Source organism: Taudactylus pleione, unplaced genomic scaffold (genome assembly GCF_031769625.1).
Source record: "Taudactylus pleione unplaced genomic scaffold, aTauple2 ptg000034l, whole genome shotgun sequence".
NCBI classification, from domain to species: domain Eukaryota; kingdom Metazoa; phylum Chordata; class Amphibia; order Anura; family Myobatrachidae; genus Taudactylus; species Taudactylus pleione.
Window position 1 is genome coordinate 1,795,731 of NW_028284436.1, and position 25,847 is coordinate 1,821,577.

The 25,847-nt window shown below is 47.7% G+C and overlaps 1 protein-coding gene across 3 annotated transcripts in view; it reads left to right on the forward strand.

Moving 5' to 3' along the window:
- The window catches only part of EDRF1 (erythroid differentiation regulatory factor 1), a 108,561-nt gene that overhangs the window by 62,335 nt on the left and 20,379 nt on the right, over positions 1-25,847 (forward strand). For all 3 annotated transcript variants that reach the window (XM_088452193.1, XM_088452191.1, XM_088452192.1), the window contains 3 exons: positions 1,665-1,814; positions 2,823-2,976; positions 20,478-20,593. In XM_088452193.1, the coding sequence (XP_088308319.1) occupies positions 1,665-1,814; positions 2,823-2,976; positions 20,478-20,593 (420 nt within the window). The remainder of the gene's footprint in view (positions 1-1,664; positions 1,815-2,822; positions 2,977-20,477; positions 20,594-25,847) is intronic.

Below are 25,847 nucleotides of genomic sequence, written 5' to 3' on the forward strand. Positions count from 1 at the left end.
ACAATTTCCGACTGCAATGACTGGTTCGCGCATGCGTATTACCAGCCGTACGCATGCGCAGTTGTGCGAACATCGCTCGGAACGAACGAGCGGCTCTGAATCAGGCCCACTGTCTCATCATAGCACTGATTTTAAGGTTGATCTTTGCTGGAACAGTGTTGGGGCAGTTGCTGTCTATGTCTGTATAAGATCTTGCATGCTTCATCATTGGTGGCATGTAATGTATTAATATCTAAGGTCCATAAGTGGATTTAGCCAGTGAGCACAGTGCAGTGACACTGTCTAGGAAACGGGTTAGTCTGTGTGTTGCTGACCCCTAATGACCAGTCTGACTAGCCAGCCATGCATTAATGCTTCATGCTGGTAATCTTATTTCCTAATCTGATAGTTCCCCATAAATTTATGGGACCAAAAGCCACTTGTGAGGCCCCTGGAAAAAGAGCAAGTTTCCCATCATGGATTTCTGTTGTCCTGCTTGCTCCCCGGGCATTCAGCAAATAATACATATATTTTTTTTTTTGTTGCTGCTTTTACTAAGTGGGAGAGGATGTAATTCACTTGTGATATTGCCGCTAGTTATTTTTGGTTACTCTCCTGACAGAAGCAGAGGTTTGTGATGTGACAGATCTGTTTGGCATAACGAAGTCACACATCACTTTATATATAACCTAATCTCTACAGAATGTGAGCGTGGTGTCACTTGTATGTGACTTTTATAAAACAAGCCACCATGCGCGAGAAACACTGTATCAGAGTTAAGTGATCCGATCATAAGCAGTAATATAGATTATTTGACTTTAAAGGAAATGTATTGTTATTTTGCATTGCTCTGCCGTGCCTTGCAGACCCTGATAGTGGGTAAAACAGCACATATACATAAAACAGTGAAATACAAAGTAGACATAATAAATGGAGACATGATAACACAGGATAGGGAGAGAAATTTCCATGAGAGAACTTGGTGTAATGGGGAAAGGCACAGCTGAGACAAAGAGAGGAGCGAGCGTGGCTTAGAGTGGAGATTGGGGCAGTGAAGGTATAGTAGTGTGGGTATCGCTGTCAATCAACTTCTGGGCCACATACTGACTGATGGCCGCCCATTCTTGCCTAATCATTGCTTGGAGTTTGACAGAATTTGTGGGGGGGGGTTTTGTCCACCCACCTCTTGAGGATTGACCACAAATTCTCAATGGGATTAAGGTCTGGGGAGTTTCCTGGCCATGGACTCAAAATTTCAATGATTTGTTCCCTGAGCCACTTAGTTATCACTTTTGCCTTATGGCAAGGTGCTCCATCATGCTGGAAAAAGGCATTGTTCTTCACCAAACTGTCCTTGGATGGTTGGTTTTGGCACCTTTCCATAGTCATGGCTGCAAAATTGTGATTTGAAGAGGCACACTTAGGGATGGACATTAGGTGGGGAGAAGGTACACAGAATGTGAGAAGGGAATGTGTTTGAGGGGAAGCAGGAGTATGTACATGACACCATATTACTATAATTAGACACTAATCATGAACCCTGGGGACAAAGCTATATTGGCAGCATCTGTACTGTGCATTTGCATGCATTGTGTATGTAGGTGGTAACTGTACAATCACTTTCCATCTGACGTTTCACTTTCTGATATCCACGTCATCATTTTAATCTGTTCAATTCTCTTTAGATTGAGCGAGAAGTCACTGAAGCAATGAGAAAGTCACTGAAATACTGTGGTGTGGAAACTGCGTCCGCTCGTCAGCCCTTATGCCAGTACCGAGCAGCAACCATCCATCACAGGCTGGCGTCCATGTATCACAGCTGCCTGCGGAACCAGGTACATGTCTTCATTGTGTTCCATTTACTAATGGAGCCTCTGACACCACTATTCACTGACCATCAGAATTGATGTCCATGTATCTAATAAATAATTACAGATATTTAAAGATAATCAGTTCAAAGTCTAACTCCACCGTAATTTAATCTAATCAATCCCCCATGGTTTAAACTCTGACTACCTGACTCAAATAACCATTGGTCATCCCTGATCAGCTTTACCTGTTTTTCATTTTATCTGTATGAAATAGCTACTAAATATAGTACCTGGGAGTCGTTACCTTGACATGCAGTCTTGTGCCGCATGGCGTATTGAGGCTAGGTCTATGCGGACGCATCTGTAATTGCACGCAAGGTGACGCAGGCACCGAGATTTTTACTATTTAGCCATGACATGTAATACCAAATTTGTTTAAATGTAGGGCCAGCCTTTATTTGTCTTAAAAAAAAAAAAAAAAATTACTGCTTTAAATCTTGTTACTTAGGGTTCTATTTACTAAGCAGTGTTAGGAGACAGAGTGAAAAGTGATAAGGTGGCAGCCAATCAGCTCCTAACTGCTATCTCACAGGCTGTGTTTGAAAAATGACAGTTGGGAGCTGATTGGCTGGTACCGTATCACTTTCTTATCACTTTTCACTCTGTCTCCTAACACTGCTTAGTAAATAGACCCCTTAATCTCTCTGCCTGACTCAGTTCAGCCGGCACAGGGAGATTCATCAAACCTCAGAGAGAAAGTGGAACTTCTATCTGTCATTTCATAGACTGTGCTAAATAAAGGACACTTAGCAGCTGATTGGTTTCTTTGTGCAACTTCTCCACTTAATCTCTCTCCAGGGCTTGATACATACCCCCACACTCAGTGTCTTAACCCTGTGAAGCCTGACACTTAGTTACATGTATAACAAATATGATACAGGTGACATTATAGGTTTACAATATACCTGGAAAAGTGCTCTTTTTGTATCCTTCACGTCCAGCTTTTCTCATAGAAACCCGGTCTCTCTACAGGTAGGCGACGAACATTTGAGAAAGCAGCATCGAATCCTCGCTGATCTCCATTACAGCAAAGCGGTGAAACTCTTCCAGGTGCTGAAGGATGCCCCGTGTGAGCTGCTCAGGGTACAGCTGGAGAGAGTGGCCTTCGCTGAATTCCAAATGTCCAGTAAGTTTTGTCCGCGCCCTTTACGTCTTGTACGTGTTTATCATGATGCCGTACCAATTAATGCCAGATTTGTACTGAAGGGGGTGCTGCCTCAGTTGCGGCTTTTAGTTGCCTAATCTCTTCTATGTGCTAGAACATCGTTGCTAATGGTCAAATTAGGATAGAAAATTTGTTGGGTCACTCATGTAAATTTCTTTTCGATTTTGAACAAGGGTACTTTGTGACCTGAGGGTATGCAGTTGGGATGCCGACAGTCTAAATCCCGACCGTCAGCATCCGACTGTCTAATCCCGGGGTCTAGTGACAGGCGTCAAAATCCCGGCGCCTGTCATTATACCTACACCGGGAGCCCGGCATCCCGATCGAAGGAAAGCCGGGCGTGGATAGCCGCTGGGGGGGGGTTAGGTTAGGGGCTCCCAGGGGGGATTTAGGGTTAGGCTAGGGGAAGGGGGGGTTAGGATTAGGCACTCCCGGGGGGAGGTTAGGATTAGGCAGCCCCCCGGGAGACTTGGGTTTAGGCTAGGGGAAGGGGGGGGGTTAGGATTAGGCACTTGGGGTGTTAGGCACCCCTAAGGGAGGGTTAGGGTTAAGGGGGGGGATTAGGTTAGTTTGTACTTACCTTAGGTGCTGTCGGGATCTTCACCTCATGCGGCCGGCAGTAAATCATACCTATCCCGACCTGAGGGTGTTCTTTAAAAAAAATAAGTGCTACCACTTAATAAAATAAAACCCCAACATGTAACTCCTAGCAATGACTGAAGATCCTGACCTATTTTTCATTTTCTAAAATGCATTGCACAGTCCGCTGCTATTACCTGATTGGCTGCAGGGGTTATACTTCGCCCAGTGGTATTAAAAGTGCGCGGCCCCCTGTTGTAATTGAGATGAATGCACTATACAGTCCTGTACAATATGACGGGTTGAGATATTCCTAGTCCAAGAGTTTAGAAAAGTCTGTTTACTCTCCATCTCTGTTTCCCTGTATAAAAGGTTGAGGACAGGGTTGCAGGAGAGCTTAAATGAAAAAAGGATTTGTCTAAAAACAAGTTAGAACTCTTCTCAGAGGTTGTCCAATCAAAACTTGCCAAGCAAGCATTCACACAACTTCTTATTTATTTTAAGGCTACATTATATTGATTTTCTTTATTTTATTTAAGAAATGGAGGATGTGTCTGGGACCATCCACATAGTTGGTAATAAATCTCTTTACATACTATACAGCCGTTATCAATAAATCCACAAAGACTTGGATTACACGAACGAGATGGCTGTCATTTTAATTTACATGCTGGACCATTCGGGGGTGCTGTTTAAGCAGCCACCAGTCATCCCCGTAAAATAAATAGCTACTGATCTATTATAAATGGATGAGTAGCTAATTGGCTTTCCAGGAAGTACAGTGTATTTGACAGGTCCAAGACCTACTCAGTGAAATTCAATCAGGGAACGGTCTTCAGAATTGCAGAAGGCAGATTCACTAAGGTTCTTTGCAATTTATAAAATATATTGTGTAATTACTTAATCCAAGTGATCCTTTGTCTAGTATGACTCTTATGGGGAGTGCTACCCAGTTATCCCTTTTGTCAATATAGCAACATGCTTACAGGTGCCTAAAAGCAAGAATGCAGACACGCAATCTCCATAGCTAAACGTTAACCGTAGAATGAGTCGGAACGAAGAGCTCAGTGACTTCCAACGTGGCACTGTCATAGGGTCTCCCCTTCCCAACAAGACAGTTAGTGAAATTGCTGCCCTGCCCGTTACTGCCTGGTCACCTGTAAAGTGGAAACGTCTTGGATCAACCACAGCTCAGCTGCAAAGCGGTAGGCCACAGGCGCTTGCAGAACGAGACAGCCTAGCGCATAAAAAATGGTCACAGCGGTAAAACTCACTACTGAGTTCCAGGCTGCCAGCGCAAGCAGCATCAGCACGAGAACTGCTAGTCTGGTTTCCACAAACAAGCCTCAGATCACCATCCGCAATGCCAAACGTCAGCCGAATAGCTGTTCAGTATACTGCCATTAGACTTTGAGCAGTGGAAACCGCTTTTCTGAAGTGACGAGTCGCACTTCACCATCTGCCAGTCTGACGGAGGAAACCAGGTTTGGCGGACGCTTTCAGCCCTGATACATACTGCCAGCTGTAAAGTTTCATGGAGGAAGAATTGTCTGTTTCTGGTTTTCATATTTTGAGCTGGGCCCCTTAGTTCCACTGATGGGAAATGACATCCCGTCCAACTTTGTGGCAGTAGTTTGGGGGGGCGAGAAGGCCCTTCTTGTTTCAGCAGGACAATGTCCCAGCGCACAAAGCAGGGTACATCAAAAGTGGTTGGCGGAGGTTGGTGGGGAAGAACTTGAATGGGCCTGCACAGGGGCCCTCCCCTCAGCCCAATTATACACCTTTGGAAGGAATTGGAACGTCAACTGTGAGCCAAGCCTAATCGCCCCAACCTTACTGATGCTCTTGTGGCCGAATGGTTATGAACCTCTGAAGCCATGTTTCAGAATAAATTTGAAAGCCTTCCCAGAATAGTGGAGACTATTATTATCAGTAATAGGAGGACCAGCTCCATACGAATGAGATATTCAGCAAGCATGTATGCAACAGGAGTGGTGCTTGCTACAGATGTGTTCATTATACATCTTAACTGCAGTTGCGCTAAAAAGCCTCTCTCGGCACACCAGAGACTGTGATACTGCCGGGTGAAAATGCGTCTAAGTCGCCTAGTACACACCAACAGACTGTGCTGATTAATTTAATATGTGAAGGCTGGGTACACATTAGACGATGTATGTAACCAGTGATGCAACCGGCGGCCGGTACACACTAGATGATCCGGTGCTCGATCACCCAATATGTCGGCCCCTGCCGCATCCCACTGCATGGGGTTGTCAACCGCATGGTCAGGTTGAGATGCATGTAGGGACGACCTGACAATGTGGCTGACAGCCAACAAGGGAGCGTGCAACAGCCGTCATAGTGGGTACACACTAGCCGATTTTTAACAGTTTGTCATTCCGATATCGGCCAAATCGTTTAAAAAATCGTCTTTGTACCCAGCTTGTCACTTGGATATCTCTGTGCGTCTGAGGCCCGTATTCAATTTAAGGCGAAAAGCCGTTTTTGCATGTTTTTGGCGGAAACTTTTCGTCGATGACGTCATTTCGCCAGGCGGAAAAGTATCGCTGTATTCAATTTGAAAGACTTGCCGCCTAGGCGGAAAGTCAATGCAATGTAATAGGCGGAAAAGTTTTGCCTATGAATAGCAGGCAGAAAAAAGTGCAGAATTGGGTTTTAGGGGTGCAACGTTGCAGGAACCCCCCGTGCAGCCTTCAGACAGTCCCCCCAAAGGTAAACTGTGTCAAAAAAATAAACACTTAAGAACACCCCAAAAAATCACTTTGAATTTGGGGGCAAAAAAAAAAAGTTGGGGGACAAAGTTAAAAAGTAGCAAACTTAACTCGGGGGCGGGGGTCCCCAAGTATGCCCCAGGTGTTTTTTTCATTGCAGGGGCTTGCGGAAGGTGGATTTTTCACTTTTTCTTTTTAAACTTAACTTTAGCAACTTTAAGATATGCTGACCCCCATTTTCAAGTACCCCAAATTTGCTGGGATAAGTTATTCTCTGCAAAAAAAAACCCCTCCTGAATACTATTCTGCACCACTTATTCCTAAAATGCTATTTAGCAGATATTGATCCTGTTTAAAAACACCAAATACCTTCAGCAAACCAAATCGGGGGCTACCATAGGGAACCCCCATGTCAGAGCATCTTTTGGGGGGTGTCAGGCTGATTTCCCCAAATCTGACAGTACTTTGTGTTTGTTTAAGTTTCGCCTACTTTCAAATTGAATACGGGGTAAAGCAGGCACGCGCGCGATACTTTTCCACCTGCAAAACAGGCGAAATAGGCGAAAAGTCTGGGAGGCGAAAAAGTATTGTGGATCCGCTCAAATTGAATACGGCTCTGAGTCTCTGCATCTGTATATGAAGTGCTACAATGTAGCGGTCAAAGCTTTTTTTCATTCCAAGTTCTGTTGTAGTTCATATACAGACTCGGGTGCACACAGATATACAAGTGTCACTTATCACATTAATCAGCACAGTGCGCTGGTGTGTCCTAGTCCCATCGACACTTGGACGCTTTTTCGGCAAAAACAGATGCCGGACACTAGCAGAGTAGCACAGGACCTGGCCAGGCATGTCGCGCTGTGTGGTGTATTGAGGCTAGATGCATGTGGACACATCTGTGAGATTCTAGCAGATTGCACATATTAAATTCTCATTACATCAGTTCATAAAGACCTTGTATAGCCATATTGCTCTAATAATAACAATAGTAAGCTATAAAGGCTGATGAGGGATAATAAAATCATATAGCATTATTTGTTATCGTACATGCTGACTGCACCGTTTTGGGGAAGATGTCCCACACAAACGCTATGTATAAATGTCCCTGAAAATATTCCCGGTAATAATCCTACACCCATCTAATAACGTCTTTAAAACAATGCAATTACAGGAGTAGAATCTAACGGGACTTACTGTGTATTGTAGCCAAGTGATTCCCATCACCGCTAGTCCTTATATGAGATGTATAATCAAATGACTTTTGCAGAGATTACCATGAGGATTAGCGATAAACCATTGGTGAATCCATGGAGAGGTGGATTTAAAACACAGATTATAAAATCTTTTGAGGAAATCTGGATAATGAGATGTCTATTTTAGGCTCCTCAGCATGGAACTAAACCATACAACCGGTCATGCCTACTTAATTTTTTTCATTGTAAGGTTATATGGACACATGGGTAAGGCTGGACTTCTACTGGAGCTGCGTAGACTTGTGACCATACAGGGGTATAGCACGTCCCACCATATGATCACTTTCCTGACAGTGATGACAAACACATCCATTCCACATATTAATGTCTATAACACCATTTAATGCCCTAAAAGGATTTACAGCAGAGATGGGGAACCTCAGGCCCGGGGACCGTATAAGGCCCCCGGAGTCATTTGGTCTGGCCCTCGGATCTTTTTTCTGCTAGCTTCATCTGGCGAGCAGGGTGCCTAGAATTACATCCTGCAGCCAGAATCTATGCAGCAGTGCCACCTGGAGCGTCCTTGGGACCGTCACACCGCTGCCTTACAGCTCCCCGGTGCATTGCTGTAATCACCGGCGATTGTGGCCCCGCCCCCGTGTGACATCACCTGGAAGGGCGTAGCCTGCGAATAATGTTTTATATATCGGAAGTAAAAAGGCTCCCCACCCCTGATTTACAGGATAATAGTCTCTCCTTTTTATGTACGGGATTTTAGTTTTAGATGGGGAGGGGGGTGTTATACATATTTTACATCTGATTGGATTAAAGTTTTTATATCCGTGTTCATCCCATACACGCCTACATTATTATACTGTATAAGCAGCGGCTTTTCTCAAAGTGCTCCGGTTTCCCCCTGACACCTTGTCAGTCTTCCTGTCTCCACGTTATACCCCTTGTTCTAAAAACTTCTACTATTTTTTAAAACCACAACTGAGTTGGGTAATACTTCTGATATATATATATATATATATATATATATATATATAGTCTTTTCTATTGTCTTTCCTGACCGGTCATGTCATACAGCCCATATGGCATTAATAGCCGCTCTTAACTGAATGTTTTTATTCTATTGCTGTCTCTTTGGAGGGAAATGTCCTCAATTAGTTCCTCGTCTTACTACGAATTCCTCTTCCTACGCAACCAATTGATTTACTGTCTTTTTTCCAATTGCCTCGACTTCAAGGCTTACTGTCTGACACTATAAGGTCCCTTTCCTCATCTCTCCGTCCATTCTGTATCCTGCTTTCAGATGTGTGTGTCCAGCACTATTCTTCTGTGGATGTGTTTAAGTTTAAAATTCCACACTTTAGAATAGTCCCCTCTATTTTTTCTAAGTCACGACACAGTTCTTTTACTACGTGGTATCAAATCCCGTTATTGATCTATGCAATGGCAGATTTTACCTAGGGACTGCAACAAGGGTCCGTAATAAGACCTATGGGGGCACCGTAGCAATTTGTCGTATGGTTGTAAATTATCTAATGTTTGCGCACGCTATCTGTTTGGTTGATATACAGTGTGTAAATGAATGGTGATTAGCATATAGTAAGTATTATAAATACAGAAAATACAGTATGCTACTCGTCTTGGAGTGGCTCGGTTGCGACTGGCGTCTTGCGCTGTGTGATGTGAAGCTGTGACATAAACCATCACTATGTAGGAGGTAACTTGTCAGCGCCTGTATGCTGGCAACGTTAAAATGCTACTTGGGGAAGGGGGAGGGTGTTCATTTTTTTTACTGATTCCAAAGCAGTTCGCACAATATAACAAGTGCACTCAGCGATCCATAGCACTTACTTTAAACATGATGTTTTTGCAGCATATTATATCAGCCACACCATTTAAATGCAACGTCGGATTACTGGTGAGGGCACGTGGCTCCGAGGTAGCCATAATGAATGTAAAATGTCGTATGTGTTCTCTCCCAATGCGTACAGAGGGCCTGATTCAGAGCCGGACGCTCTGACCAGAGCGCTCGCTCTGAATCAGGGACCTCCTACCTAAAAATGGAGCAGCCTCCTGGCCGCTCGCATAGCTGTGGGTGACCACCCACAGCATATGCGAGCGGCCAAAAAGATGGTCGCAATGGTCAAGACCATCGCGACCATCGGGCTTGCGACGAGACCCTGCGGTAGGGTCTCGGTGACCGCAAGCCCTGGAGTGATTTTGGCTCTATCAGAGCCAAATTCACTCCCACTGACATCACTAGTGATCTCAGTGGGGCCGGACCCAGATGGTAGGCGTTCCCATGGGAACGCCTCCGTCTGGCAGCCACGTCCCCGGCACGCCCACCAAAGGGGGCGTGCTGTCAGTCACCATCGACTGCACGCCCCCTTTGGTGCGAGACCCGGAGCGACAGCTTGGCTGTCGCTGTCCGGGTCTCGCACATGCGCACGACGGAGCTCCCTCCGTCGTGCCATGCGCATTGGGGTAACATCGACCCGCTTGCAAGCGTCCTGCGCTCGCGAGCGGGTCTGAATGGCCCCCAGAGAGCACTGTAGCCTGGATGCAGTCAAGATGCCGGCGGATGGGATGCCGGACGCCACTATACCGACGCCGGAATCCTGACGCACGTCAGAATGCCGATGCTGCCATCCCGATGAGATCAAGATACCGACGTCGGCGTCCCGCGGGTTAGGGTTAGGCCGGGAATGAAGGGGTTAGGTTTAGGGACTCCTGCGGTGGGTTTGGGTTAGGTACTGATTGGGGAGGATTAGGTTGTGGGGAGAGAGGGTTAGGCACCATCGGGGGGTGGTTAGGGTTAGGCACCTGCCGGGGAGGGTTAGGTTTAGGGTGCGAGAAGGGAGGTTAGGTTTAGGCACTACCAGGTGGAGATTAGGGTTAGGCACCACCCGTGGAGTGTTAGGTTTAGGGTGCAGGAAGGAGGGGTTAGTTTAGGCACCACCGGGGGGGGGTTAGGCTACTTATCGGGCCCTGTCGGGATCCTAAACATCGGGATGCCGTTGTCTGTCTTCTGACCGCCGGCATCCCAACTGCCAGTCAATTATATGTATTTTCTGTAAACATATGAAATACAGCCGTGCCTCATCTGCATGGAACCCAAGCTTGTATTCTCAATCCTAAGAAAACCGTTTCCAATACATCACCTGCTGCCTCCGCTCATGATAAAGCTTCTTGTTATCAAATGCTACACTGCTTTTTGCTTTGCCTAGTAGAATAAGGAAGTGTTAAGCCGATTATCCACTTGCCAATTGAACGATTACGACATCGTAATCGTTCCATCGCTCATTAATCCTGCATAAATCGGAAACGACCAGCAAGGCGCGCTCCCGCTGGTTGTTTTCGACATCAATCATCGCCTGAACATGCCGGTCAATCTCCCGATAATGACAGATTGGGGATGAGGGAGGGTGCCTGTACTGAACGACATATCGCTCAGTGTGGGCACCTACAGGATGAGGAACGATTACGAAGTTGGCAAGTGGATACGCACCTTAAGCTTTTTTTTTTTTTTTTTTTTTTTTTTTTTGCTATATTTGCCCTTTCTCCATTTTTGTGGCTTTAAGTACAAATTATGTGATTGGCCGCAAATCAGTGCACCACCAGTAATCCCGCCCATCGCAGTAATGTATGCTAATGGTAAAACGTTTTAGAACACCCATATTGTTTTTTTCTATTATTGAAATGTACACCGTTTCATGCCTCAGTGTACTCTGATTTATTTTCTCTTATTTGTTTATTCGTTCTATGCTTTAATAGAATAATTTTATTTAACTAAATATAATCTCGGTTTTTAACTCGTCATAGCAAATATTGTTTGGGAAGTTCTTCCCAACTCTGTTGCAGAAGTTCACACGTGTTGCACTTGTAGGTCGCTTAGTTTTCACCCTTCTGTCCGGTTTATCCCAAACCAGTTGGATGGGTTATAGGGTTTGTGTCTGGAGACTGTGGCCCTCATTCAGAGCCGTACGCTCGTGACCATCGCGACCATCGAAACTGCGAGCCGGAGCCTGCGGTTGAGGTTTTCAACCGCAAGCCCCGGAGTGATTTTGGCTCTATCAGAGCCAAAATCACTCCCACTGACATCACTAGTGATGTCAGTGGGCCGGCTTCTGACGGGAGGCGTTCCCGTGGGAATGCCCCCGTCAGGGAGGCACGCCCCCGGCACGCCCACCAAAGGGGGCGTGCTGTCAATCAACATCGACAGCACACCCCCTTTGATCAGACACAACGAGCGAAGGACTTTCCTTCGCTCGTCGCGTCTGGTGCATGCCCTCCGTCGTGCGCATGCTCAGTGCAGACCATCGACCCACTTGCGAGCGGACAGCCGCTTGCGAGTGGGTCTGAATCAGGGCCTGTGCTAGCTATTCCATGATTTGAAACCTACTGTCTTGTTCTTTTCCTTGAATGTAGTTCTGACACAGCCTGGAGGTATGTTCTGCGTCATTGTTGTACTGTAGGATGAACTCTTGACCAACTTGGTGTAGATGTGCAGGCTCGGTTCTACTCGGTTCCGTTCGTTTTTTTTTACCGAATCTTATTGGCTATCCCAAACTCATGACAGCTGATACCCAATAAGATTCGGTAAAAAAATCCGAACGGAACCGAGTAGAACCGAGCCTGCACATCCCTAGTGTAGACCAAAGGTTATTGCATTGGACTGCAAAATAGTTTGAATCAGGGTGCCAGTCACTTTGTGTCAGACCATTGTGCTTTAGTCTCGATGTTTGACAGTCTGTGACACAGGGGTCTATTTACTAAGCAGCATAGTCCACTGGTGATTCTTCATGGCATACGCAAGTCTTTTTTATTTCTGTGAATTCTTAGTCCGTCCTTTATTCCCTGAGACGGGCCTTTTTTTTGCATAACTCTGAAATATAGTTTTTGTTCACCTAATTTTTTTTTTTTTCATCTCTTGCAGTTTACCACTTACCTTTGTACCCTTTCAGGTTATGCACTAGACTTGAATTGAATAAAATGAAATAAAAATAACACTTTCATGTACCACCAAATTACCCCTCTGAAAATAACTCGGCAGCCTGTCCTTCCTCTCCAGAGTCTGCATTTAGATAAAATGCCTCTGCCTTTACTTGTATATCTGTAGCCCCTCGCTTGGGGTTCCCCTTTTCCACCTCTGATTTGCCACCTGCAGAAATTCTTAATCATTAGGAACAGGAGTAACTGATATCTGTGCCACAATGAGCTCTGCATTCCAGCTCCTACTTCTGGAGGCTCCATTTCATCAATGGCCCAGAGTGGGAAATATACTAAACACTGCTATAATAAGATATTAATATTAATGGTAATTTCTTCTTCAGAGTCCATAGGGCTCCACAGGGAGACAATGGGGGTGTAGGTGGGGATAGGAAGACTGGATACCAAACAGTTAAGCTTTTGCAATCCCAGAATGCTCCGGTCCTTCCTCCCCTATGCCCTGACCCTGAGGCAATCAGTTTTGCTTGGTGTCCGGCAGGAGCCGGATTACTATAAGAACAGGGGGCTGCGTTAAGCTGCCCAAGCTTTTATTTTTATGATTTATTTTATTTTTACTACTGACGGACGAGCAGCACTAGACTGTCCTCCGGACGTCTGTGCTGCCGCTCCATCACCTCTCTGCGGTGCCGCAGCTCCAGCCCTCGGCTTGGTACTCTTGGCGGGGCCCCCAGGGATCTTGCTAGCGGGCCCCCCGGGTGGACCCCAGACTGCAGTCGGGACTCCAGGGGACAGGTAAGGTGGGTTACCGTTCGCGGTAACCCGCGTTTTGGCAGTCTTTTTTTCAGGTCTCGGGACAGACCGGAGGTGCTGATGTGAACACCGGTCTGTCCGGGACTCCACTGGACCACCAGGGCGTATATACTGGTGCTAGAGACCAGGAACCGGTGGTTAAAAGTCAGCCAGTAGAGGTCAGCTCTCTGTTAATGTGGCCCCTCCCCCAGCTCAGTTCGCCATTCCACCGCGGTCTTGCTGCCCTGAGCTGATCCTCCTCCCTCGCCCCCTCAGAGATCTCCGGTGGCCATTTTCTCTATGCAGCAGCCACAGCTCTCTGGGAACGCTGGGTCCTGTCCCCTTACATACCTCTCCTAGGAGCCAAGTTATGTAGTGCTATAGCCTACCAGCCACTGCGGTCTGAGAAGTTGATTGTAGTGCCTTTTACAGCTATATTGATTTCTGCATTGTATGTTACTTATGCCAGCGCTGCCTGTCTGTGTGTCTTTACTATACTGTCACTATACTGTCAGCTTATGCCTTTCCCTTTTTTCTCACTATTACCCTAACATACCGGTGTATAGAGGGTCCCCTGTATTTCACATCTGCTTGTATTTGTGAAGGCTGTTACATACTCTGTGGTTGCACGCTGTTCAGTGCCATATTGTGTGCTATACTTTCCTGCAGCTATGTCTAGCATAGGCAAGGGTAGCAAGCAAGCTGCTGCACCTATACTGCTCTCTTGCTGATCCTGTGCAGCAGGCTTAACTGAGGAGTTAATTCAGGATGGGCTATGAGCAACTTGTTATAATACACTAGGCCAATCAGCCCCTGCTAAGGAACCCCCTGGGCTTCCTTTTCACAGGTGTTAGCTACAATTGCTGGCCGTCTAGCAGTCCCGACAATAATTCCCCCGATGGGGTTGCCACAACAGGTACAGACGATACATGTTCCTCCTATGCCTTTTCCATGGGTAGGCATACTCTCTAACTCAGTACAGAGTCTAGCGGCTACCTCCACTGCCTTTCAAAATATGTTGCAAGGTGAGAAGCCCCTACCCAGTAAATCTACTAAACGTACTGTACTATCCTCAGTCTACATAACTCTCAGATTCTGAGGTGTCATCTGAGGAGTCAGAAGACACATCTCTCTGTCACAGAGTCTCCTTCAGGGGAGGAAGAGCCTAAGTCTAAAATAAATGTACCTGCTTCAGTGCGGGCTGGCAAATCAATTCTTCAGTAAGAAGATGCTGAGCCCGCTCCCAAAACAAAACAGCCACTGTTTAATAGACAGAAAGTGGTTTTAGAGGAGTTTCCTCACTCGGATCAGCTTTTTGAACTCTAGAGTGAAGCTTTGAATGCTCCCAGAAAAAAGTTTCAGCCTCCAAAACGCCTGATTTCTTTTTACCCTTTTCCTGCAGCTGACTACGCTAAATGGGAAGCTCCCCCAGCTGTTGATTCCCATGTCACACGTCTCATTAAAAGCTCTACTGTTACTGTACATAATCCTACGGCTTCCTCCTTAAAGGACACGACGGAGAGGAAGATTGAAGCTTGTCTCAAGTCTGTGTATTCTCTTACAGGAGCTATTACTCTTCCAGCAATGGCCACTGCCTGGGTGACAAGCCATTGAGAGCTGGGCTGATGCTCTGGATGAATAATTTCCCTTGGATGCTTCCCGAGAACAGCTGTCCTATATCTCCCACATCAGGGATGCAGCCTCCTACTTAGGAGACGCGGCTTTGGATACTGGTGTTTTGGCCCCCAAAGCGTCTGCTGCTTCGGCGGTAGCTCACCGTATCCTTTGGCTTCGTTCATGGAAGGCAGACTCTGACTCTAAGAAGGCCTTAGAATCATTTCCCTACAATGGGGAGATCCTCTTTGGCGTCAGATGTCATACTTTAGGTCCTTTCGTCTCCATGGAAAAGCTAAAGGCCGGTCCTTTCCTCGCCAATCGGCTTCCACAAGGGCCTCCAAGCCCAGGACCAAGCAGGCCTGGGCCACCAGACATCCTGCTACTAAATCCGAAATCAAACAGTCAGCCTGACTGGCTGAGTAGGAGGCAGACTTCTTCAATTCGCCCAGTGCTGGCGTTAAACCACCACAGACGCTTGGGTACAAGAAGTGGTCACTCATGGGTAGGCCCTCTCATTCCTGAGGCGCCCCCCTCCCCCCTTCCCAGCAGTTATTTTACACCGGCCCTCCATCAGACCCGAGCAAAGCCCTGCTCCTCCTGAAGACTATTCAGTCCTTTCTGCACGTGGGGGTAATAATTCAGTCCCGTCGTCACAGCGAGGAAACTGATATTGTTCCACCCTTTTCCTGGTTCAGAAGCCCAATGGGTCTCATCGGCCTATCCTCAACCTCATAACTCTGAACAAGTTTATCAGGGTGCCCAAGTTTCGTATGGAAACTTTCTGCTCTATTGTCCTAGCTATGGAGCCTGGGGACTTTATGGTGTCTCTGGATAGTCAGGACGCTTACCTATATGTACCTATAGCGCCCTCTCATCAGTGGTATCTACAATTTGCTGTAGAAAGCCCTTTGGGCTTTCTACAGCTCTGCAGGACTTTACCAAATTCAAGGTAGTTATGGCAGCCCACCTGCGTTGTCAGGGAATCAGGTTGTTGGCACACTCTCCAGATGTTCTTCACCACCAGCTTCAAGTAACCATTGCCTTTCTACAGAGACACGGCTGGTTAATCAACTGGAAAAAAGTCCTTCCTGACCCCTTCACAAAGGATGGTGCATCTGGGAGCTCTTCTAGATTCTCAGGCTCAGAGAATCTTCCTGACAGCAGACAAGATCTCAGTACTGTAGGAACGGTTGCGGAGGTTACTCCACGGTGCCGAGTGTCCATTCTTTTAGCAATGCAGACCTTGAGGTCCATGGTATCCACCTTCGACATGGTGGAGTTCGCTCAGATCCACTCCAGGCTTCTACAACACCTAATCCTATCCAGGTGGAATGGGCTGCCTCATCTGATCAGAACCTAGACGAAGATCCTCTCTCCCTTTTGGATACCGGAATGGGTACTCCTCACCATGGACGCCAGCCTCTGCGGGTGGGGTACAGTCATCGGCCAGCACTCCTTCCAAGGTCACTGGACTCCGGTTGAGACGACCTTACCAATAAACGTCCTAGAACTCTGAGCCATCTACAGAGCTCTCACTCTGGCTCAGGACATTCTTCGGGGCAGACCAGTACAAGTACAGTCTGACAATACCACGGCGGTGGCCTACCTCAATCACCAGGGAGGCACTCAGTCGGTCAGCAATGGCAGAGGTGTTACGCATTCTCACATGGGCAGAATGCCAACTCCGCTGTGTTCAGTCCCGGGATTCTCAATTGGGAAGCAGATTTCCTCAGCCGTCACGATGTGCATGCCGGGAAGTGGTCTTTACATCCAAGGTCTTTCAACTCCTGGTGGACAAGTGGGGCCTCCCAGACGTGGATCTTATTGCCTCTCGACACATTCGCAAGTTTCTGATGTACGGATCCAGGACAAGGGATTCTGAAGCAGCCTTCGTAGATGCCTTATCAGTGAAATGGACCTTTCATTTGGCGTACCTATTTCCTCCAGTCTCCCTTCTTCATCGAGTTCTTCGGAAGTTCAAGCAAGACTGAGGCACTGTCCTGTTGGTAGCTCCGGCTTGGCCCAGAAGACATTGGTACTCCGACCTTCAGAGCCTCTCCATAGACGATCTTTCCCACTTACGCAACGTCCAGACCTGTTGTCCTAGGGTCCCTGTCTACATCCGGTCCTGGCCCGTCTGTCTTTGACGGCGTGGCTCTCAAGGCCTTCCTCCTAAGGTTCAAGGGTTTTTCGTGTTTTGTGGTCCAGACCATGCTCAGAGCAAGTAAGCCGGCCTCTGCCCTGATCTATCACCAAGTATGGCATACATACTTCCAGTGGTGTGCTGCCAGGAGCCTTGACCCTCAGGTTTTCCAGGTTTCATAAATATTTGCCTTCCTTCAAGATGGATTGGATCTCAGACTCCGTCTAGCCTCTTTGAAGGTGCACGTCTCTGCGCTGTTAATCTGCTTGCAGCGCAGAATCGCTCCACTGCCAGATCCGTATTCAACCTCCCTTTGTCCCTCCAGTGGCTCCGTGGGATTTGTCAGTGGTTCTCCAAGCACTTCAGGGCTCTCCGTTTGAACCCCTGGATTCAGTGGATGTCAAATTGCTCACTGCGAAGACTTTTTCTTCTGGCTACCGCGTCTGCCCATAGGGTCTCCCGATTTAGGGGTGCTCTCTTGTCGCTCCCCATTTCTGACATTTCATCAGGACAGGGCTGTTTTTCGAACATGCCCAGGCTTCCTTCCCAAGGTGGTTTCTCGTTTCCACCTAAATGAGGAAATTGTGGTTCAGCCCTTCAATCACTAGACCTCTCGGCAGGTGAGGCCTCTTTGGACGTGGACCATACTACTTTCATCAGGGAATCGGACTCCCTCTTTGTCCTATATGGATTCCACAAGAAGGGATGGCCAGCTTACAAACAGACTCTGGCCAGATGGATTCGCATGACTATCTCACAGGCTTACATGCAGACGGGCCTTCCTGTGCTGACTACAGTCTCTGCTCATTCTACTGGCTCTGTGGGTCCAACGCAGCACGCGTTGGGCCTCAGCTGAACAGCTATGCAAGGCGGCCACCTGTTTTTTTGTCCACATCTTTCTTAGGTTTTATGCCTTTGATACATTTGCCTCTCAGGATGCTTCCTTCGGGTGTAGGGTTCTCCTATCAGCTCAGGAGTATCTCCGCCCTTGAACAACTGCTTTGGGACATCCCCATTGTCTCCCTGTGGAACGCTATGGACCCTGAAGCTTACCCTTGTTAACTCTTTCTTTGAAGTCCATAGGTTCCACAGGGCACCCGCCCTGACGCACCTGGCTTCTGTGGGTTACGTTTATTGGTCACCGGTTTCCTTCTCCGTTGTGTGAGAGGGTGATTCTTCTGTGTACCAGTCTTCCTTCTCTCCTCTCCTGCTTCTGCTGACAAACTGACTGGCTTAGGGGCGGGGTATAGGGGGGGAAGGACCGGAGCATTCTGGGATTGTAAAAGCTTAACTGTTTGGTGTCCGGGCTTCCTATCCACCACCTACACCCATTGTCTCCCTGTGGACCCGATGGACTTATACTATTCTGGAAGTTGTTCCTGCTACTGTATTTTGGTTATTCAGACCACAAACACCGGTACTAAGGGTCCCACTAGAGGAATACATCAGTGTTAGAAAGTTCACTGTTACAGTAGTTAGTTGTAGGCTCATTTTATGAGAAGGACACTAGATTATTGGATGACGAGAGATGCCTTTGGCAATGCATTGTGTTATGTGAAACATTATATTGAAGGAAGCCTGACTGCCATGAAAATGTTCACTTGTTACAACAATCCTTATTCAGCGTTAATCTAGTTCTGGTAGCAAGATCCAGCTAATGTTGGCAGTGGGTGTCTAGACCAGCAGATGTAGAAGCAGCATGTGTGGTACATACAAACAAAGATGCTCATTACGGTAAAAACTTAGCACATGGCTGGCTTTGACCCTGTGTATTATAAACCCTACAGGCTAAAATTACCCAAATACTGCAAATCCGATTAATTCAAATGAAAGATTGTTGTGCTCAGGGAAGAAAAATAAGTAGAAAAGGGTCTTTTTACCCATCCTGCTGCCAAACCGTGTCCATAGCTTAGAGCTGGACTCTAATCAACTGAGTCGATGACGTTTATGGAAGTATAATCTTGTTGATGGGACATTGGGCTGTGCACACTATGGCTTCGCTAAGTGGATATAAATATACTTGAAAAGGCAGAGGATTAAGCCAGCAATACATAGATGCATATTTTGTTAGATCAAACATGTGTACTAGTCCATAATGTAACATGTTTTTTTTTTTTACATTATTATTGTTTTTGTAAGACACACTCTCTGGCTCTCTGCTCTTGTCTCTCTCTCTCTCTCTCCTCCACTTTCTCTCCTGTTCTCTGCCTCTTTCCTCTTGTCTGTGTCTCTCCCTCTCTACCCGCTCTTGTCCCTCTCTACCCGCTCTGCATATTTTGTTAGATCAAGCTGGTTTACTAGTCTAAAATGTGACATTGGACTGTCCCTCTCCTCTGCCCACTCTTGTCCCTCTCCTCTGCCCTCTCTCCCCCTCTCTCCCCCTCTCTCCCCCTCTCTCCCCCTCCCTCCCCCTCCCTCCCCCCCCTCTCCCTCCCTCTCCCTCTCTCTCTCCCCCCCTCTCTCTCCCCCCTCTCTCTCTCCCTCTCCCCCCTCTCTCTCCCTCTCCCCCCTCTCTCCCTCTCCCCCCTCTCTCTCCCTCTCCCCCCTCTCTCTCTCTCTCTCTCTCTCCCTCTCCCTCTCTCTCTCCCCCCTCTCTCTCTCCCCCCCCTCTCTCTCTCCCCCTCCCTCTCTCTCTCCCCCTCCCTCTCTCTCTCCTCCCCCCTCTCTCTCTCCCCCTCCCTCTCTCTCTCCCCTCCCTCTCTCTCTCCCCTCCCTCTCTCTCTCCCCTCCCTCTCTCTCTCCCCTCCCTCTCTCTCTCCCCTCCCTCTCTCTCTCTCCCTCTCTCTCTCTTTCCCTCTCTCTCTCTCCCTCGGTCTCCCTTCTCCTTCACTGCTGTCACTGTCCCATTTCTCCCCCCCCCCCCCCCCTCTTTGTCCTTCCACCTTCATAACTTAGACTAGTCTTTTACAATGTGCCCTTTGGAGGTGGTGGTTGCTGAAATGCGTAGCATCAGAACGCTGGTGAACCTGGTGCACAGTAGGATGGCTACTAAATGTCCAAAGCTTATCTAATCTCTGCCAAAAAAGTTTTTTTTTTTTTTCTTCCAATCAATAAATATTTGCCTGATCTTTGTGAGGTTTATTTTTCTGTAGTTCTCACCATATTGTTTCACATTCAGCGATCACTGGCGTGGAGGTAACGCTACCGTTGGATAGTGAATTACGTTGCACGTCTTCCCTCTGGCCGCTTACACTTCGGTGCATTTACAATTTCTCACTTTGGTTAAACTAAAGTTCTTTACATTTTAACAGGGTACATTGTAGGCAAAAATAGAATGTTTTTTTGAGGTTTCTAATGAAACTTATTGATTTTAAAAATGAGTCATCTGCACTCTTATTTCATTAGGAAATGTTATCCCTTCTAATTAAGAGGATAATGTCTGTTATGATTTTGTTTTCTTCATATAGGCTGTTATTTCATTGTCTGTCTATTTTCTCCTAATTACAGGCCAGAACAGTGTTGTCGGGAAGCTAAAAAGCCTCTATGGAGCTCTTGAAATTATGATGAAAACGCGTTGTGCGTTTGTGGTTATGGATAAAGAGTTTACGTGTGAAAGTGACCAGGTAAGAGGACTTCTTTCCAAGCCCTGCTCCTGATCACTGGCGGGAAAATGTGCTGACTCTACATCTAATTAGGTCTCTCACTGCCGGCCCTCATCTGTTTCCTGACTGTGAGACCTTTAGCGTAGTTAGCAGAAGTAGCTGTGCGACCGCTCCAGGGCTATTGACTCCCAACAACACTGGTTGTGAGCGCAGAAAGCCTGCCAGGCACGTCTTCCCGAGCGCCCAGATACTGGCACTCTATACAGAAAGCTGCCACTTCAGTCATAATCCAGGTTGCATTTTAATTAGATGATTAATTGCTGTATCCGATATCCTGCATCCCCCTAACACGCTGTACTAGGCGGATTAATGCTAGGGGATTTGTACACTTGCAGGTACAGATTTATACTTATATCTTACATATGCAGGAATAATGTCATAGAACAGAATTAGAAGGCTGTTGTTTAAAGTTTGCTGAGGTAAAAACATGAATGTGCCACAGACCCACACTGGAGTCGGCCATATTTCGGGACAGCCCTGGTATTCAGGTGAGGGCAGTCATTAGGAGCCAGCAATATCGCTGAGGCACATTATGGCCCCATATTAGGTATTGATATCTGAGACTTTATAGGCTAAATTGTAAACAATATTGGGTCTGTGTTGAAGGAAGGTGCATTTTACAGTGTACCATGCGTTATAATCCCCTTACTCCATGCACCATCTTCCCTCTCCCACCTTCCAAACCTCCATCTTATTACCCCTCCGTTCTGTCATATTGCTGCAGATCCACTCTGCTCCACCATTCTCTTCTGACTCATCAGTCCTGCACTGACCGACCATTTCACACACATCCCTACTCTATAATGCTCCTTCTCCCTCCCTCCCTCCCGGAAGCCTCTGAATTCCTTTCCCATTCAAACGTTGTCTCTTGTGCACGCAGGTCCCTTTGTGTCCTCTTCCCTTTCCGTTCCAGCGCTGGGGTTTTGCCACATAGCTTCCTATAGACTCCTTTGCAGTACACTTGGCATGCATCCAGTTGTAGTGATTTACCCTCATCACCTTACCAAACCTGAAAGCAACTAGGTTCAGTATGCGGCCCTCCAGCTGCTGTGAAACTACACTTCCCAGCATGCCCTGTCACAGTTTTAGCATTCCCTAATAGCAACAGTGTGGCAGGGCATGCTGGGATGTTTAGTTCCACAGCTGGAGGGCTCTCATGTTGAATAATCCTGAACTAGGAGTCAGAAAGGCACTGAGCATGAAGATGTGGCCAGATTCAAAATAGCATTCAATCTAAAATGGAAGTTAGCTTTGATAAAAGAGATATAACTAATTACTAGAGATGTGCGCCGACCCCCGTGTTTTGGTTTGGGATCTGGATCTACCCTGGTTTTGGATCTGGATTAGTTTTACCAAAACTTAACCTCCGTGTTTTGGTTTTGAATCTGGATTTTTTCTTAAATCATAAAAACCGCTAAAATCACATAAAATGGGCCTGTTTTTGTTCCTACAGTATAATTAACCTCAACATTTATTTCCAGTAATTTCCAATCAATTTTGACCACCTCACAATAATATTTGTTTCATCTAGTTAAGGCCAAAAACTTGCATCCAGCTAGTTAGCTGACTAAGCTAAGTGACACAGTGGGCGGCACTAACATGTGGCAGTTCAGCTTCTAATTTCCAACACAGATACAGTGTGTGTTATAGTGTGGGTTGGATACACCAATAGTGCACTAACTGTGACAGCAGTGTCCACAGAGCGGGGTTGCGGACGGTGTCCTCAGTACATGGCATGGCGGTGCTGGCAGTGTCCTCAGTGAAGGGTACCTGTGATGTCGGCAGTGCGGTGGTGCCAGCGGTGTCCTCATTGCAGGTTTGCTGACTGTGTCGGCAGTGCAGGGGTGTTCTCAATGCAGGGTGCCGGCGCTGTCGGCAGAGTGGGGGTGCTAGCGGTGTCCTGAGTGTAGGTTTGCTGACTGTGTCGGCAGTGCAGGGGTGCTGGTGGTGTCCTCAGTGTGGGAGTGTCAGCAGTGTGGGGGTTGCTAACTGTGTCCTTAGTACATTGGGCAGGGGTGTCAGCAGTGGGGGATGCAGCCAGTGGGGGTGTCAGGCGGTGGGGCATGGTGGGCGCCATCTTCTTTTCCTCTTTTGTGCTGTTTTCAATGGGCTTAACGCTGATTGGCTGAGAGCCGTGACAGACTGCTCTCTCAGGAATCAGCGTTAAGCCCACTCAAAACAAAACATCGAGACTCGACAGAGGGGTCGCGAGGTTTTGCCTCGGGTCAGGGAACCGGGGCAGGCAGGGAGATCCGAGCTCCACGAAATTCGGGTGGGTTTGGATCTCTGAGATCTGAACCGGCTCATCTCTACTAATTACTCATATACATGTAAATGTTTCCATACTTTGACAGAACTGGAGATGTTTAATCATGTTGTGCAGCTGAGTGCAAAGCATTCTGTTATCCAGTGGCGGGCTGGGCCGGGGGGCAGGGTGCCATGTGCCCCCCGGGCCGCAGCGTCATGCGGGCCGCGGGCAGTCTGTGTCACTGTGACACAGACTGCACCGCGTGTGTAGCGCTGACCGGACGGAGTTCGGTCAGCGCTACACAGCACAAACGCACAGCCGCCGGAGCCGGCAGCTGTGTGTTTGCTGTAATCAGCAGCCGCTGAGAGTCTGTCAGACTCTCATCGGCTGCTGCTGCTCCCACTGCGGGAGCCATCTTCCGGCTCCCGCAGTGGGTAATGGGAGATCTCTCCCATAATGCAAAGCGGCCGGAGGAGCAGGTAGAAGCGTCGGGACCAGGAGCGGGAGTTTCAGGTAAGTGTTGTTTTTTTTTTATTATTAAGTCTCTCTCTACTGGGGGGGGGGGGGGGACTACTGGGGGAACTACCAGGGGGGGATTACTATGGGGGCACTACCAGGGGGGTGGATTACTACTGGGGGCACTACAAGGGGGGGGACTACTACCACTGGGGGCACTACAAGGGGGGCTACTACAGGGGGCACTACAAGGGGGGGCTACTACAGGGGGCACTACAAAGGAGGGGGGACTACTACTACTGGGGGCACTACATAGGGGGGGACTACTACTACTGGGGGCACTACAAAGGGGGGGACTACTACTACTGGGGGCACTACAAGGGGGGGGCTACTACTGGGGGCACTACAAAGGGGGGGACTACTACTACTGGTGGCACTACAAAGGGGGGGGACTACTACTACTGGGGGCACTACAAAGGGGGGGACTACTACTACTGGGGGCACTACAAGGGGGGGGACTACTACTACTGGGGGCACTACAAGGGGGGGACTACTACAAGGGGAGGGGACTACTACTAGGGGCACAGCATAGGGGGGAGGGTACTATCACTGGGGGCACTGCATCGAGGGACCACTACTGGGGGCTCTATATAAAGGGCAAAGCTGGGGGTACTGCATAGGGGGGAGACTATAACTGGGGCCACTATTTAAGGGGCATTGCATAAGGGTTACCACTATTGGGGGCACTGCATGGGGGGTGGACTGCTACTGGGGGCACTATATAAGGGGCACTGCATAGGGGGTACCACTATTGGGGGCACTATATAAGGGGCTTACTACTGGGGGCACTGCACTACTCTTTATTTTTACCTTACATTAATCCCATATGGACCCGCCTCCTCCCTGAAACACTTGAGGGGGGGCGGTGCCGTAGCACGCATGTTCTTCGGGCACCCTGGCTACACGCTACTCCTCTGCCAGGGCCGCCTGCATGCATTTGCCCCCCAGGCTAAAAGTTGCCAGCCAGCCCCTGCTGTTCTCTTTTTTTTTTTTTTTTTTTTTGGGCGAATGACATCAGTGAGCTTATACTGTGGGTGGTCTATTATATGCTTTTGGTGTGTTGCCCCTCGGGTTAAGCGGACCTCAAAATAGTGCTCTATTTATCACTATGGGAAACACTCTACATTCACGGCAGCTTCCTGGATGCGCTGTATCGTCATGCATCTAATTTAATTTTTTTTTAGCTCTTAAGATGTGTGATGAGTACAGAGCCCTAATGTCACCCATCCAGTCTCTTCATGCACTCACGTGGAGGGACGTAGAAGAGGAGAAGCTGCCAGGTGCCTACCAATGGATCTGCCCATTGCAGTTGCTCCTTGTCTGTGATAGGCTGAGAATGTGGGGCTGGGCTGTGATGTCACAGCCCAGCACCACACCCACAAATGGCTTTGCCTGTCTCTGCCTTCCTAATCCTATGTCAGTGCCTCATTCCCATGTGTCATATGGCCCAGAAACCTTAAGTCCCCCATACATCAGCAAAGCTCCCTGATCCCCCTAACTCCGGGATTGGGGCATCGGTGAAAACCAACATGTTGGAAATCACTGATTTGCCCATCCTCACCAAAATACGATCAGGATCAGCAAATCGGGGATTTTTAACGTAAAGTATTTCAACAATTCCCCGACGGACCGGCCATCATTGATAGCCGCTGATTGGCCCCTTTATGGTGATCTCCATGTCCTTCCTCAGATAGATACATCTGTGCACCGTTACTCTTCGCTCCTCTGAATGTCACCATTTATTTTGGGTTCAGCGGACGTTTGAGTCGAACAAATGAGAAACTTGCATTGCAGTGCATCTGTGTGTAAGCGCGGTGACCAGGTGGTGAGTACTGTTGCGGTGATGCAGCAGTATGTTTATTGGCCCAGTCAGCGTGGCTGATTCCTTTTATCACAAGGACAACTGTGTTGATTGTGTCTCTTTCCAGGGGCAATTTGGCATAAACAGAAGTGAAACATGTCCTGGATGTCTGTGGTTCTGCTCCATTAGCCCAGTGCTGCTGCGGCTCTGCACGCGGCCAGCTTTATATCAGTCTCCGCAGTGCCTCAGCGTATTTCTCACCTTCCTATTTGCTGCTGGAGCACGGCCATGAATTTCATATTGCTTCTCTGTAACCGTGACTTCCTCAGCTGTATATATTATGTGAGCCTTCAGCTAATGTACAGTCACACAACCTGAAATACGGGAGAAGATCGAATACGCTGGGCTGGTAAACGTCTTCTGTGTCTGTAGATTATTACATAAATACGCCCAGTGCTGCTTTCTCATCTATGTATAATGCTCACATGATAGAATATCAGTGTAACAGAGCTTAATGTTAGTCACTTGCCGATATGATTGGTTTCTTCATCTTCACATTACACTATCAGAAGTTTTATTCTACAGCTATACAGGGTGACATCCGTACGTAGCTACCCAGAGCCGCCAATTAATGCAGCTGTTTCCCCATA